A 12,979-nucleotide genomic window follows, 5' to 3' on the forward strand; every position below is an offset into this window, starting at 1 on the left:
TCAGATGGATGAAACTAGGCGGTTGCTTCAACAGAATCGTGAAGAACTGTCAATTCGTATGGAAGAGCCTGAATTAAATGAAGGGCACTCGGAAGGTGGAAACTTCAATGGGTCTGTTGGTCAAGCCAACCCACCGATAGTTAGGCAAGATAACCATGATGGAAGGAATGATGGAATGGGATGCAAGTACAAGGACTTTCTAACTTGCAAACCATCGACCTTCAATGGAAAGGAGGATCCGATTGGAGTTATGGATTGGATCTCAGAAATGGAATTGGCCTTCATGACTTGTGGTTGCAGAGGCAAGTTGCAGACTATCTATGCAGTGCGTCAATTCCGAGGTGGAGCCGTTCGTTGGTGGAACACTCTAGGGAAGACTTTAAGCCCTAATGAGCCACTGCAATTGACATGGGTAGAATTCTTGGTGCAGTTCAAGCGCAAGTTCTGCTCGGCTCAAAATCTGTTGGAACTAGAGAACAAGTTTCTGACATTGACAAAAGACAGCATGTCAGTTGATGAATTCACTAATAACTTTACAGTTTATTGGGTTACAATGATATTAAGCCATATACTTCACTTTTAAAGATTAATAATCAAGGTCTATTAATTACTATTAGTAATAGTAATTCCGTGAGGTAATCTTGGCTTTCCTGTTTCATATATTAGAACTTAGCGGATTGCAAAAACCATTTGCTCCAAGTCTGTCAACTTGGAGAAAATGTGTCAAAAGTTTTTGTCCAACTTGGAGTATAAATCCAACCAAATATTAAAAATAACAAATTATTAATGACTAATAGAGTAAGGAAGCTAACAAGTAACAACCATGGGTGACCCACTGCTTTCCCTGCACTAGAGGGCTGCGTTTAATCCAATAGTTGTTTCAAGAAAACAGCCAACTAAAATACAATACGTACAAAAAAAAAAAAATTCCAACCATCACTAAATTATGCAGTTTAAAACGACTGAGGTAGTCCACGCATGGTCAACTTGTGGAATATAGAATCTCAAAACTGAAATCTTCTACAGCTTGATAAACCCAATAAAATGCTTACATCCTGGCTTCAGAAATCGTAAACAGCAAATGATGAGAGAAACATTCCTTCTATTCCTCCTCTTCTGTTCCTTGATCGAATCTTCAGCTTCAAAGAACACCATTAAAGACCATCTTCAGAGGGGTTCCTCTCTATCTGTTGATGATAGTTCAGACGTCATAAGGTCCCCAGACAACACTTACACCTGTGGCTTCTATGGTTTCCAAAGCAATGCTTATTGGTTCGCAATTTGGTTCACAAACTCCAAAGAGCGCACAGCGGTCTGGACAGCCAACCGCAACACACCCGTGAATGGCCGTGGATCAAAAATGACATTTCGGGGAAATGGGGCCATGGTTTTGACAGATGTGGATGGCATGGTCGTGTGGGAAACAAACACAAGCTCGACAGATGTAGATAGAGCAGTGCTGCTGAATACAGGTAATCTGGTGCTACAGAACCAAAAAGGTCAGATTCTTTGGCAAAGTTTTGATTATCCAACAGATACTCTATTGCCTTCTCAAACACTAACAAAGAAAAAAAGCTTGATATCTGCTTTAAGAAGAGGAAGTTTTGAACCTGGATATTTTGTTTTGAGCTATAACATTATTAACGTGTTAATACTGACTTACGACAGCCCAGAAACAACAGTTTTGTACTGGCCTAGTCCCGAGCCTGGATTTAATGTCTGGTCTTACGGAAGAACTTCATATAACAGCAGCAGAATCGCATTCTTTGATGATTTTGGTGTATTTAGGTCAAGCGATCGGTGGCAGTTTAATGCTTCAGATATGGGTTTTGGGATCAGAAGAAGGTTAACCATGGACTATGATGGTAATCTCAGGATTTATAGCTTGAACGATTCAACTGGATTATGGTCGATTTCATGGCAAGCTATTGCACAACCATGCAATGTTCTCGGAATCTGTGGGAGAAACGGGATCTGTGATAATGGAGTACTACAATCGGAATGTTCATGTCCACCCCACCACCAGCAGACTAACCTTACTGATGTAAGTCAGGGTTGTACGCCTACTTTCAATACAACATGTTCAAACTCAACAAAGTTTGGATTTTTGGAAATGCCGAATACAGATTATTATGGCTTTGATTTAAATTTAATAGATGCATTCTTACCAACTTCGTTCGATGCTTGTAAGGATATGTGTTTACGAAATTGTAGATGTATAGCATTTAATTACAGGTTAACTGGTGAAGGACTTTGCTTTATTAAAAATGATCTTTTCAACGGCTTTCGGTCTCCTAATTTACCAGGAAGCATCTACTTGAAAGTACCGATTGGCATGGAAACAAGTGAACCTGTCTCAGTTCTTACTAGCTCTAACGCCACATGTGTTTCTCCATCTATGTATGAGACATCTGAAACAGAGGTGAAATGGATTTATCTTTACTCCTTCGCTATAGCTATTGGTGTGGCTGAAGCTTTTGTTATCTTGTTAGGGTGGTTGCTTTTTTATAGAAAAAATGCCCTCCTAACCAGCCTAGAAGAGGGGTATCGTATGGTATCAAGTCAGTTTAGAGGGTTTACTTATCAAGAATTGGTGAAGGCGACACAAAACTTTAAGGTAGAGATAGGGAGAGGAGGCTCAGGGACTGTGTATAAAGGGGTTTTGGAAGATGAAAGGGTGGTGGCTGTTAAAAGGTTAAGAGATGTGAGCGAAGGTGGAGAGTTTTGGGCAGAAGTGAGCACAATCAGTAAAATCAACCACATGAACTTGGTGCGAATGTGGGGTTTATGTTCACAGAAACAACACAGAGTTATAGTTTATGAGTACGTGGAAAATCTTTCTCTTGACCAGAGATTGTTCTCCTCGAGTTTTCTTCAATGGAAAGAAAGGTTCAAAGTTGCCGTCGGCATAGCAAAAGGTTTGGCTTATTTACACCATGAATGCCTAGAATGGGTGATTCACTGTGATGTTAAGCCAGAAAACATTCTTTTAGATGAGTCGTTCGAAGCAAAGATTGCAGATTTTGGTCTGGCGAAGTTGACTCAAAGAGGTGGTCAAAACTCGGAGTTTACTAGGATTAGAGGAACAAAAGGATATATGGCTCCAGAATGGGCTAGGAACCTTCCTATCACAGCAAAAGTTGATGTGTACAGCTATGGGGTTGTGGTTTTAGAAATGGCAAGGGGAATTCGACTTTCTAATATTGTTGTGCAGGAAGGGGAAGAGGAAGAAACCGAGCTTATGAGGTTCCTAAGGGTAGCGAAAACGAAGCTTCAAGGAGAAGAAATGGAGTCATGGATTGAAGAGATAATTGATTCGAGGTTGGGAGGATTGTTCAGTATGAAGCAAGCTGCAAAACTTGTTGAGATTGGTGTAAGTTGCGTGGAGGAAAACCGCAATAAAAGGCCTACTATGGATTCAGTTGTCCACGATCTAATCGATTGCGAGTCGGAGTAGACATGCTACTGTTTGTTTGGTATCCCGGTATTGTTCAGTACGCTTTGTTTGTTTTATCATCTTCAATAGACAGTATTACACATGACGGCTCAAGCCCTTTGTTTTCTTTTCATTGTAGACAAAGTTGCAAAAAATGGTGTGCATGGTAGCTAAAAATATGTGGTGTTTGTAAAAAATGTTTGATAGTCACGTTAATGTTTCAATTTTAAATACATTATGTAGTTTTGGTCACTAATATATACAGTATAAGTATAATATATATATATATATATATATATATATATATATATATATATATATATATATATATATATATTATTTTAGTCCCTATGAAATGAAGAATATGCCCTTAAATAGTTAGTTTAATAAAAAATAAAACAAAAAACCAAAATCCCATATCTCTCTCTCTCTCTCTCTCTCTCTCTCTCTCTCTCTCTAAATCTAGACCACCATGACACCATCTGTAAACAGTTGCTGCCAGCAAGCTTCGGAGCGCTGACGCCCGCCTCTTACACTCCGGACTATGGCCGATCATCTACCATCACCTCTTAACAAAAAAAAGGAAAATAAATAAATTATAAAGGCATAAAAGTAATTTAAGTGTATAAGAACCAAAATCACTATAAAAATTCAAAATTGGACTATTGATGTACCACCAAATTTTTTTGGATAAAAACCAAATATTTTTGACAATCACATGGATGATTTTTACAATTTTGTCTTTAATTTACATTAAGGAATCTCCAAACCTAATATCCTATTTGGTAAGAAACATATTTGATGGATTTTTATACATAAAATAAAGTGTTTTTCATTATGACCGACAACAAAAGCATTTAAAAATAACTAGTTTATTTTAGAGCATTTTAAAACAAAGCAATCAATGATCCTTTTACATAGGTTATAATGATATAAAACCAACTATATGGTGTTTTAGAATGACAACATTTGAAGCATTTGAATCCACTTGGTATTGGGTATTAAAATAGGTGGCAAAAGACAAGAAGGTTGATATTCTCTATAAGTATACACCACCAAGAGTAAGACATTTTTGAATGCTAGTTACTTGCTGTATCTTGAGTTTCTTAAGCCTTTAAATGTTTAACGAAAATAAGCACTAAAGGAGAAACACAAAGTAGCACCAAATCACTAGCAACTAATTGTGTGTGAGAGAGAGAGAGAGAGAGAGAAAGAGAGAGAGAGAGAGACATATATAGACATATATATATATATATATATATATATATATATATATATATATATAGAGAGAGAGAGAGAGATGGAGAAAATCCACAATTATGAGAGATTTCACAAGGCTAAAAAACTAGCTTTCTCATGCAGAAGAGACTCTTATATACTCCAATGCAAGTAAGGTCAAACCTTTATTATGTTCTAAATAAATATAAAGCAAAGTGGGCATGGGGGACAAGTGAAGGGAGGTTACAAGCAACATCCCATGTTACTTGAAATCCTCGACTATGGGGACAAAAATAAGAAGACAAAAGTTAGACTAGTTACTTTAACGATAAAGGTAACTAACTAGTAAGTCTTTAGTTAGCCAAAGTGTCCAAAACATTTATACATGACTTATTAATTATACCATATGATATAATAACTAGTTTCTTCTTTCTTTATTATTATTTTTCATAAGATAATAATTATTCTCTAATTAAATACAAAACTTGAATTTATTTATTAATAATCAGATACTTATATAAGTACAACTTGAGTACGGTGTGACCATATAAGATCATATGCTATTAGCAATATCATTAAATAATGATTATTGAGCATATATATATATATATATATATATATATATATATATATATATATATATATATATATATATATGCTCAATAATCATTATTTAATGATATTGCTAATAGCATATGATCTTATATATATCCAACAATCTCCCACTTTCACAATATTCATTACAAATTGACATAGACAGTAGCTGACATTTAGCAACGGGCCACTGCTATAACACCCCATTTATTAAATAAATAAATGAACAAATTAATGAATGTATAATAGCCTTAAATTCAATAATTATATAGCAAGGTGTTGATTTCGAGGAGTTAACTGGCATAATTTAGAAGTTGGAGAGATCATACCATTTCCATATCTATTGAAGTGATTGAATACACATTTGAAATAACTTGAATCCGTCATTATATTGGAGTTCTTGTGATTGGTTTTATGATTTGAGTTGGATCCATTAAGAAAATAAACAAGTAATTGATGATTTTGAGGATCGATGTTCTGGGGTGAATTTGGTATGAGTTATGTAGATACCCATTATACATGGTGCTGGAAATTTTGAATGAATGTAAAAGTTGAATTTGATGCTGAAACGATACGGAATCATTTTTGGTAAAATTTCAACCAGTTTCTCCATGGATTTGATGTCTTAGGATGAAATCGATTTTTGGGTAAAATTTCAATCTGTTTCTCCATTGAAAGTCAATCAGACGAAGCTCTACCTCTTTCTTAAAGTTTGTTCAAGATCGAATTCAGCGAAATGGTTTCCATCGAAACTCAAATTCGATCATCACTCTGATTTCGAAATCCTCCATTGATTCATCAACGTAATCAGATAACTATTCATGTTCCAACAATATCGTCAACATCGAAAACAACTTCAAACCATCTACGCTAAAAAACGAATATCAGCTACGCAACTCAATCAACAATCATATCCTAAACATCTACACCACAAAAGATTTTCAGATCAAACAGGACATTCAAAGAATCATTATCGACACAAGGGTAAAACCGAAAATATAAAGAACATGATGATGAAGGATTAACCCTAAAATCCTCTGTTAATGAATGGTTTTTCCAAGAAAAAGAAGGAAGGGGAAGGGGAAGAGTTTTAAAGTTGTTGCAAAGGTGAAAGGACAAAATGCCCTCGGTGTGGGGGTTGCTAACAACTAAACAAACGGAGAAGTTAATAGAGGGACTAAACGGGTAACAAGTTAATGTTTCAGGGATGGCCTAAGTTAAAAAAAATTCTAGGGACTAAGTGTGAAAGTAACCCCTAACCACATGGACCATCAATGTAGTTTAAAACCAATGGTAAAATCGTCATTACAAAAAAAATTACAGTAAGTTGGACCAAAGTGGCAAGAAAATGAAAACCTTTGGACCATAAGTACTAGTCCAAACCATTTTGGCACAAAGTGGCATTTCCACCTCAGCTACATGACAAAAACTGTTTTAAAGAGTAAAAATGTATAAATTCGGAGAAATTAGGAGATTTGTGGTTCTAAAAAATTTAATATATTTGTATAAAGTTCTAATCTGATATGTATTTTGCATGGATTAAAAAGACTGTCACCATCTAATCCCAGACCAACAAATTAATCATTGAAATTATATCCCAATTCACCACAAAATTAAAATCAATTCATTACAATAATCATTATTAAGATTTAAGATAAAATAAAGTTCATACAAACTTAACTGACTGAAATACCAAAAGTTTTCCTCTTGTGTTCTTCATTGCCAAAAAAGCACCTTGATTGAAATAGAAGCAATGGTAATAAAAAAACCTTAAACTTATGGTATAAATAATAAAATAAAGTGATTATTATTATTATTATTATTATTATTATTATTATTTAAATAGTACTTTTACACCGATACCAAAAGCTGAATCGGCCGTTTTACTATTCTGAAACATAGTTGGGATGCTTTCTAGCAACAAATCTAGATGTTGACGACGCTGTGATCATATAATTACACTTAATTTTTTTTATAAGTTCTTGAAAAAAAATAAAAAAAATAAGATATGAAATTTTGATCACCTCAAAAAGTTGAACAATAACATCAGAGGGGAAATGAGTCTAAACATCATGTTTGTGAACATCAATAGTTGCAAATAAAAAGAAGTGAAAAAACAACTTGAATTAATAATTCATTTTGAAAGTTTAAAACAATTTTTTAAAAAAATAACATGTTGTAATGCACGTTGCAGATTACACACAATCAAATTTTAGTTTTTTTTTTTTTTTTTTTTTTTAATAAATCTTTTTTCTTTGCTCTATAGTAGACTCCAAGAAATAAAATACACGAGCTGCTAAATAACTTGTCATAGGGCTTCAAGTTGGTTGTGAAATGGTCACAATATGATTTGAGATTTTCTAAAAATGGAAAGATGTGCTTTTATAATTAATGACAACTACTTCACTACGTTACCAAATTTTTGCTGTTTTTCGTCAATATTTTGGTTAGCTATGTTTTTAAATTTTATGGCACATGTTGTTGCAAAACTTCTTGTTGGGCTGCAAGAAATAGACAAATGCAAGAAGTAACTATAATGAAAGGATATATGTTTTCCTATTTCTTTAAAAATTATGATATAATGCTTTTATGGTGATATTTGCCAACTTTTACTTGGCCAGAATGTCTTCTTATTCCTAAAATGTCATTTTTACCTTGCTATAAGTGGCCTAAAATCTTTTTTAACCATAAAAACTATACTTTTAAGTTACAAAGGAATGCCATTTTAATAAATAAACATAGAAGAGTTAGAATAAAAGTTAATTCTAACCTAGTTGATACATATATCCATGTTGGTCCTAATCGACCTTTTGTAGGATTGATTATCTATGTTGTCCTTCTTGATCTGCATTTATTTACAAAGTCAGAAATATATATATATATATATATATATATATATATATATATATATATATATATATATATATATATATATATATAGAGAGAGAGAGAGAGAGAGAGAGAGCTAGGTTCAAATGTTTTTGACAATTATTGTGTGACTGAATGCACCAATAGGAATTGAGGAATAATTAAATAATTAAAAAATTGAATAAGGGTAATTATGTAACTTTAGAATGATAATTAAAATAAAATCCCTTAATTAATGGGAATTACCATAAAAATCTTTTTGACCAACTACTTAACCATAGCCCTAAATCTCTTCTCTGTTTTCTGTATCTATCTCTCTTCGCCTCTTTCTTAGACCTAAAATCAGCTTCCAACATCGTTATTCAACAACTTCTATTCTTTGCTCTCAGGTTCTTCTATTTCTCGTACCATCATTCGATCTGTCAAACTTTTCAATCTGTCTCTCTTGTTAATTTAGATTATCATCTGGATTTGCTGTTATTAGGGTTTGGTTTTTATTTGATGGGTTTGCATGTTAATGATCCTTTCTTTTCTTTTCTATTTATATATGAATTCGGATTACAAGTCAATCGGATTACAAGTCAATCGGACTTTCTTTTCTTTTTCTATTATTGAACAGATCTTCTTCTGATTACTCTGCTATATGATTTTTATTTAAAGGACTCTCTATTATGCAAACCCCATCAACCTTTGAACTTCTTGCTGTTGCTGTTCTTGTAGTCTCAAGAACTTGGATTTCAGATCGTATAGCTTCTCTAAATGGTATGAATTTGCTGCTCATGTTTTGTAATTTACGCCGCCTTGATGATTTTATTTACACCACCTCACCTCTGATCAATCGATGCTTTGACTTCTCAGGAACAACTGTGAAGTACGTTTTGGAGTAAGATAAAGCAGCCTTTGTACGGTTAATTGGTGTTAGTGTCCTTCAGAGCGCTGCTTCTTCATTTGTTGCACCTTCTTTGAGGTATATATGATCTTTCTTCAAATAACTAACAAGTTTCCAAGTATATTAAACATATATCTTCTAAGCAAGCTACATTATTGATGAATGTTTGATTGTGACTTAATATTTGTTATATGAAGGCACTTGACTGCCAGGCTTGCACTCAGATGGAGGATACGCCCGACTTCACACTTATTGAAAAATTACTTGAGGAAGAACGCATATTACAAGGTTAATCTATAGTAATTTAAATTTTGTTATTTTCTTTCTTGAAAGTTTTCCAACTTCAACATAGTTTTTCAATGTAGTTGCAAATTATCTACTCTGAATATCTTTTTGATTTCTAGATCCATTCAGATTTGAGATACCCATCTTGTGAAATTTGATATTCTTTCTCTTAAACATGATCGATTGAGTAGAAAGCTAAAGAGCAGAATATATATATATATATATATATATATATATATATATATATATATATATATGATATGAGCTGTAAGAATATTTTTGTTGTATTCTGAAAGAATTGCAATTAATTATTTGTATGTTTAAGGTGCAGTTGTTAGGATGATGCAGAAATGATGAGGAAACTTATGAAAAAAAAGATATATGATACTTCATTCTCAAAGAATGAAGAAAAACAACAATATTCTTTCAGAATTTCAAGATTCAACATCCAAAAACAACAATATTCTTTCAGAATTCAAGAATTCAAGAAGAAAGCATGGCACACGATAGTATTCTAGCGGAATGTTGTTATTTTTTTTAAGAATGTTATTCATTTTTGTTTATATTCTTTTAGAATTTTTATAACTATATTAAAATATATAAGACTTTTAGTCTGTAAGAATATGTATGAATTTGTATTTAAGTTCGGATGTATAAGAATATATTAGAATGTTTGTTATTTGAACATCTTATTCATGAATTTTGTTTTTCTTTAGTAATATTCTGTTAGAATAAAATTCTGAAAGAGTATCATTCTAACAAAAAAATATTCTGATACAATAAAATCGGTAAAAATTGAAATTGAATTAATTAAAAAATTCAGATTTTTTTAAATTAGGAGAATTAGTCATCCCTAAAAATCCGAAAATTTCCTTTTATAAATGTAGTTAATTGTCCAAAATACCCTTTGATAAAAATTGTGTGATTATATGATACATGCTACCCTATTGTAATATCATAGACCCTCAGATCATGATTGTTGATTCTATTCATCCGATGGTCCAGATCTGTGCATTCTGGCACACAATAGTTACTGAAAACAATATAACCTAACCCTATATATATATATATATATATATATATATATATACACACTTAAAAGATTGTAATTAGATGACCAGACGAGTGAACGACAGTGTAGCAGATGAAAATTATCATATTTCATGAAATGTTGTTGGTTTATGTTTATAAATTAGATAAACTTTGTGTATTACACATCATCAAAATATGTAGCATTTAAGGATGAATTAAACTGAAGTTTAAGTCCAAGTACCTGAATACATAACGTTTGAATTTGATCGTTTTAGAATCAAATACATAGAAATTACCTGAATGAAGGGGGAGTTTGAGGCTAAAATCTCATGTTTCGTTGGGGGATTGGCAAGGGTAAGATGAAGAGCATGTCACCCCAATCAAGTTTTTGATCCTCTGAAACCACAAATACTTGACCATAACCTTCGATGGAACTTGAAATTTGTGCATATTTTCATATTCTCCTCTAATGGAAGCTTGAAGAACTCCTCTGTAACCTTCTTCATTGCATCCATGCTTTGTGGTTATCCTGTCATTTATCAGATGTTCGCATTAAAAAAGCTCTCGATTAATAATTAGATTCACAATATGTATATATATAGGTGTGTATGCATATATTTATAAACGAATCACCTAGAAGAAGCCCCAATCTTTACAAACCACATGGGAAAAATGACCAACTCCAAATAAAGTAGATAAAATAGAACCCACAAAACAGGGCCTGTACCAATTTATATCACTTAAGATATAGATTAGATGCATCTGAAGAAAATCCAATTAAGAAGAAGAAATAAAGGGTATCGTTTCATGAACTCACCAGCGCCATGCTGTCAAAAACGCCCCCGCACCACTAGTCAGCTCTTTTGTCAAAAAGCAAACGGAAACCAGAAAGCTATGTTCGATCGATGAGTGGAGGCGGATAACCTAACCCAAAGAAAAGAACCACATACCCAAATGAAACCTAGAGTAATCGCAAAAGAAATCAAAGGCACGAAATCGGAAAATCTACTAGGTGGTCGAGGATGGCGTTGATGAGGTGACTGGAGGTGGTGGGGAGAGAGAGAGAGAGAGAGAGAGAGAGAGAGAGAGAGAGAGACAGAGAGACGAATTTGAAGATATCGACGTAGGTATCTTTGTTCTTTTGAAGGTGTGACATCCCCAAATTCACGGCCATTTTTAAAATTTTATTTATGCTTATTTAAAAATCAGAGTATCCCTTTTGAAAAGTAGTATTGCGGAATTTGTTCCCAGAAAAACATAATAATAATACTATCAAAACATTTCTGAAGAAATGTATTTTGTTTATATTAAAACTTTGGGATGTCATCGTCAATACAGAAACATAAGCATAAACAGACCTTACATTCATTTACAGAAACATAAGCATAAACAAACCTTACATTAATTTACACTAGTGATTTACATATCCTTTAATCTCTCAGTTTAATGTAGCTTCGTATCGATACATGTGATATAAATAAACTGAGTGGGTAAGGTTGGGTGTAACAGCCCAAAAATCACGACTAAAAATTTCCTTTAACATATTCCTAAAACCATATTTATAAAACCATATCAAAAGTCATAACAAAAGTTCGGAGTATCAATTCAAAACATGTTCTTATTATCAGAGTAAAACATCCCAGACTGACTAACTATGGTGTGTGCCATGCAATCATCCCGAGCTCTTCCCTCCGCTACCAGAAGTACCTGAAAGCAAAACTGAAAAATGTAAGCACGAAGCTTAGTGAGTTCCCCAACCTACCACATACCATACACATACTGCATACTGCAATTACTGGGTCTTGCCCGCTACAACAGGCCCCGCCTGGCTTGAAGCCCCACTCGGTGTACATATCTGTTTCTCTTAGGCCCCGCTTGTCTATGGGCCCCGCCCGCTAAACATATACAAACATATAACATATCGCATAGCACATAAACTATAACTAATCTATTGCATTCCCATACTAAGGCCTCGCCTATCTTGGACCCCGCCCCTGTCCTGCTACTGATGAGTCATGGAACCCCGCCCACACTCCTGCTGATAGTGAGATACAGGCCCAACCCACACTCACTTCTTGTTGGATTAGTGTCTAAGTCCATAACTATTTTGGTATGTACTTGACCCGATGGTGCATGGTCCTTTTGGGTTGCCTTCACCAAAGCAACTTGATAGGATGAATTATGGAGAGAAAGGATTAAATATGATTTATTAATATAGTATGAGAATAATATATTAAAGGAGAAATCATATTGTTTAATTAATATTAGTCAAGAATTAATAAGAATTAAGTTTGTGACTAAAAGAGATTAATTAAACTTAAGGGACTGGAATTGTAATTATAAGATAATTGCAATTGGGCCATGGATTGCCTTATATTCACTACAAGAAAAAGACCCTTTTACGACGCGCAAACCACGACACTCGTTGATTTATGTTACGCAAAAGAGAGTGACTTTAAAAAAGTGTCATCTCTTCAAAAAATTTAACAATAGAGGACACGCATTATTGCGTGCCCTTAAATTAGTGTCTAACAAAAAAAAACACGGAGGGCACCTATAATAAAATGCGCGTCGTCTAAGGATGTCGCTTTATAATTTTTAATGGAACGCGCGTTCCATCCTTTAACAGTAGGGGGAAATGAAATTCTGAAAAAATT

The 12,979-nt window shown here is 33.6% G+C and overlaps 1 protein-coding gene across 1 annotated transcript; it reads left to right on the forward strand.

The window, feature by feature from the left end:
- The first annotated feature begins 965 nt into the window (after window positions 1-965).
- On the forward strand, window positions 966-3,688 carry LOC145073375 (putative receptor protein kinase ZmPK1). Its single transcript, XM_079019930.1, has one exon. It carries the CDS (start codon window positions 1,082-1,084, stop codon window positions 3,455-3,457), a length of 2,376 nt encoding a protein of 791 aa, XP_078876056.1. The 5' UTR covers window positions 966-1,081; the 3' UTR covers window positions 3,458-3,688.
- Window positions 3,689-12,979: the final 9,291 nt, after the last annotated feature.

The sequence above is a fragment of the Lactuca serriola genome, chromosome 9, assembly GCF_051521515.1.
Source record: "Lactuca serriola cultivar US96UC23 chromosome 9, Lser_US96UC23_V15, whole genome shotgun sequence".
Classification (NCBI taxonomy): domain Eukaryota; kingdom Viridiplantae; phylum Streptophyta; class Magnoliopsida; order Asterales; family Asteraceae; genus Lactuca; species Lactuca serriola.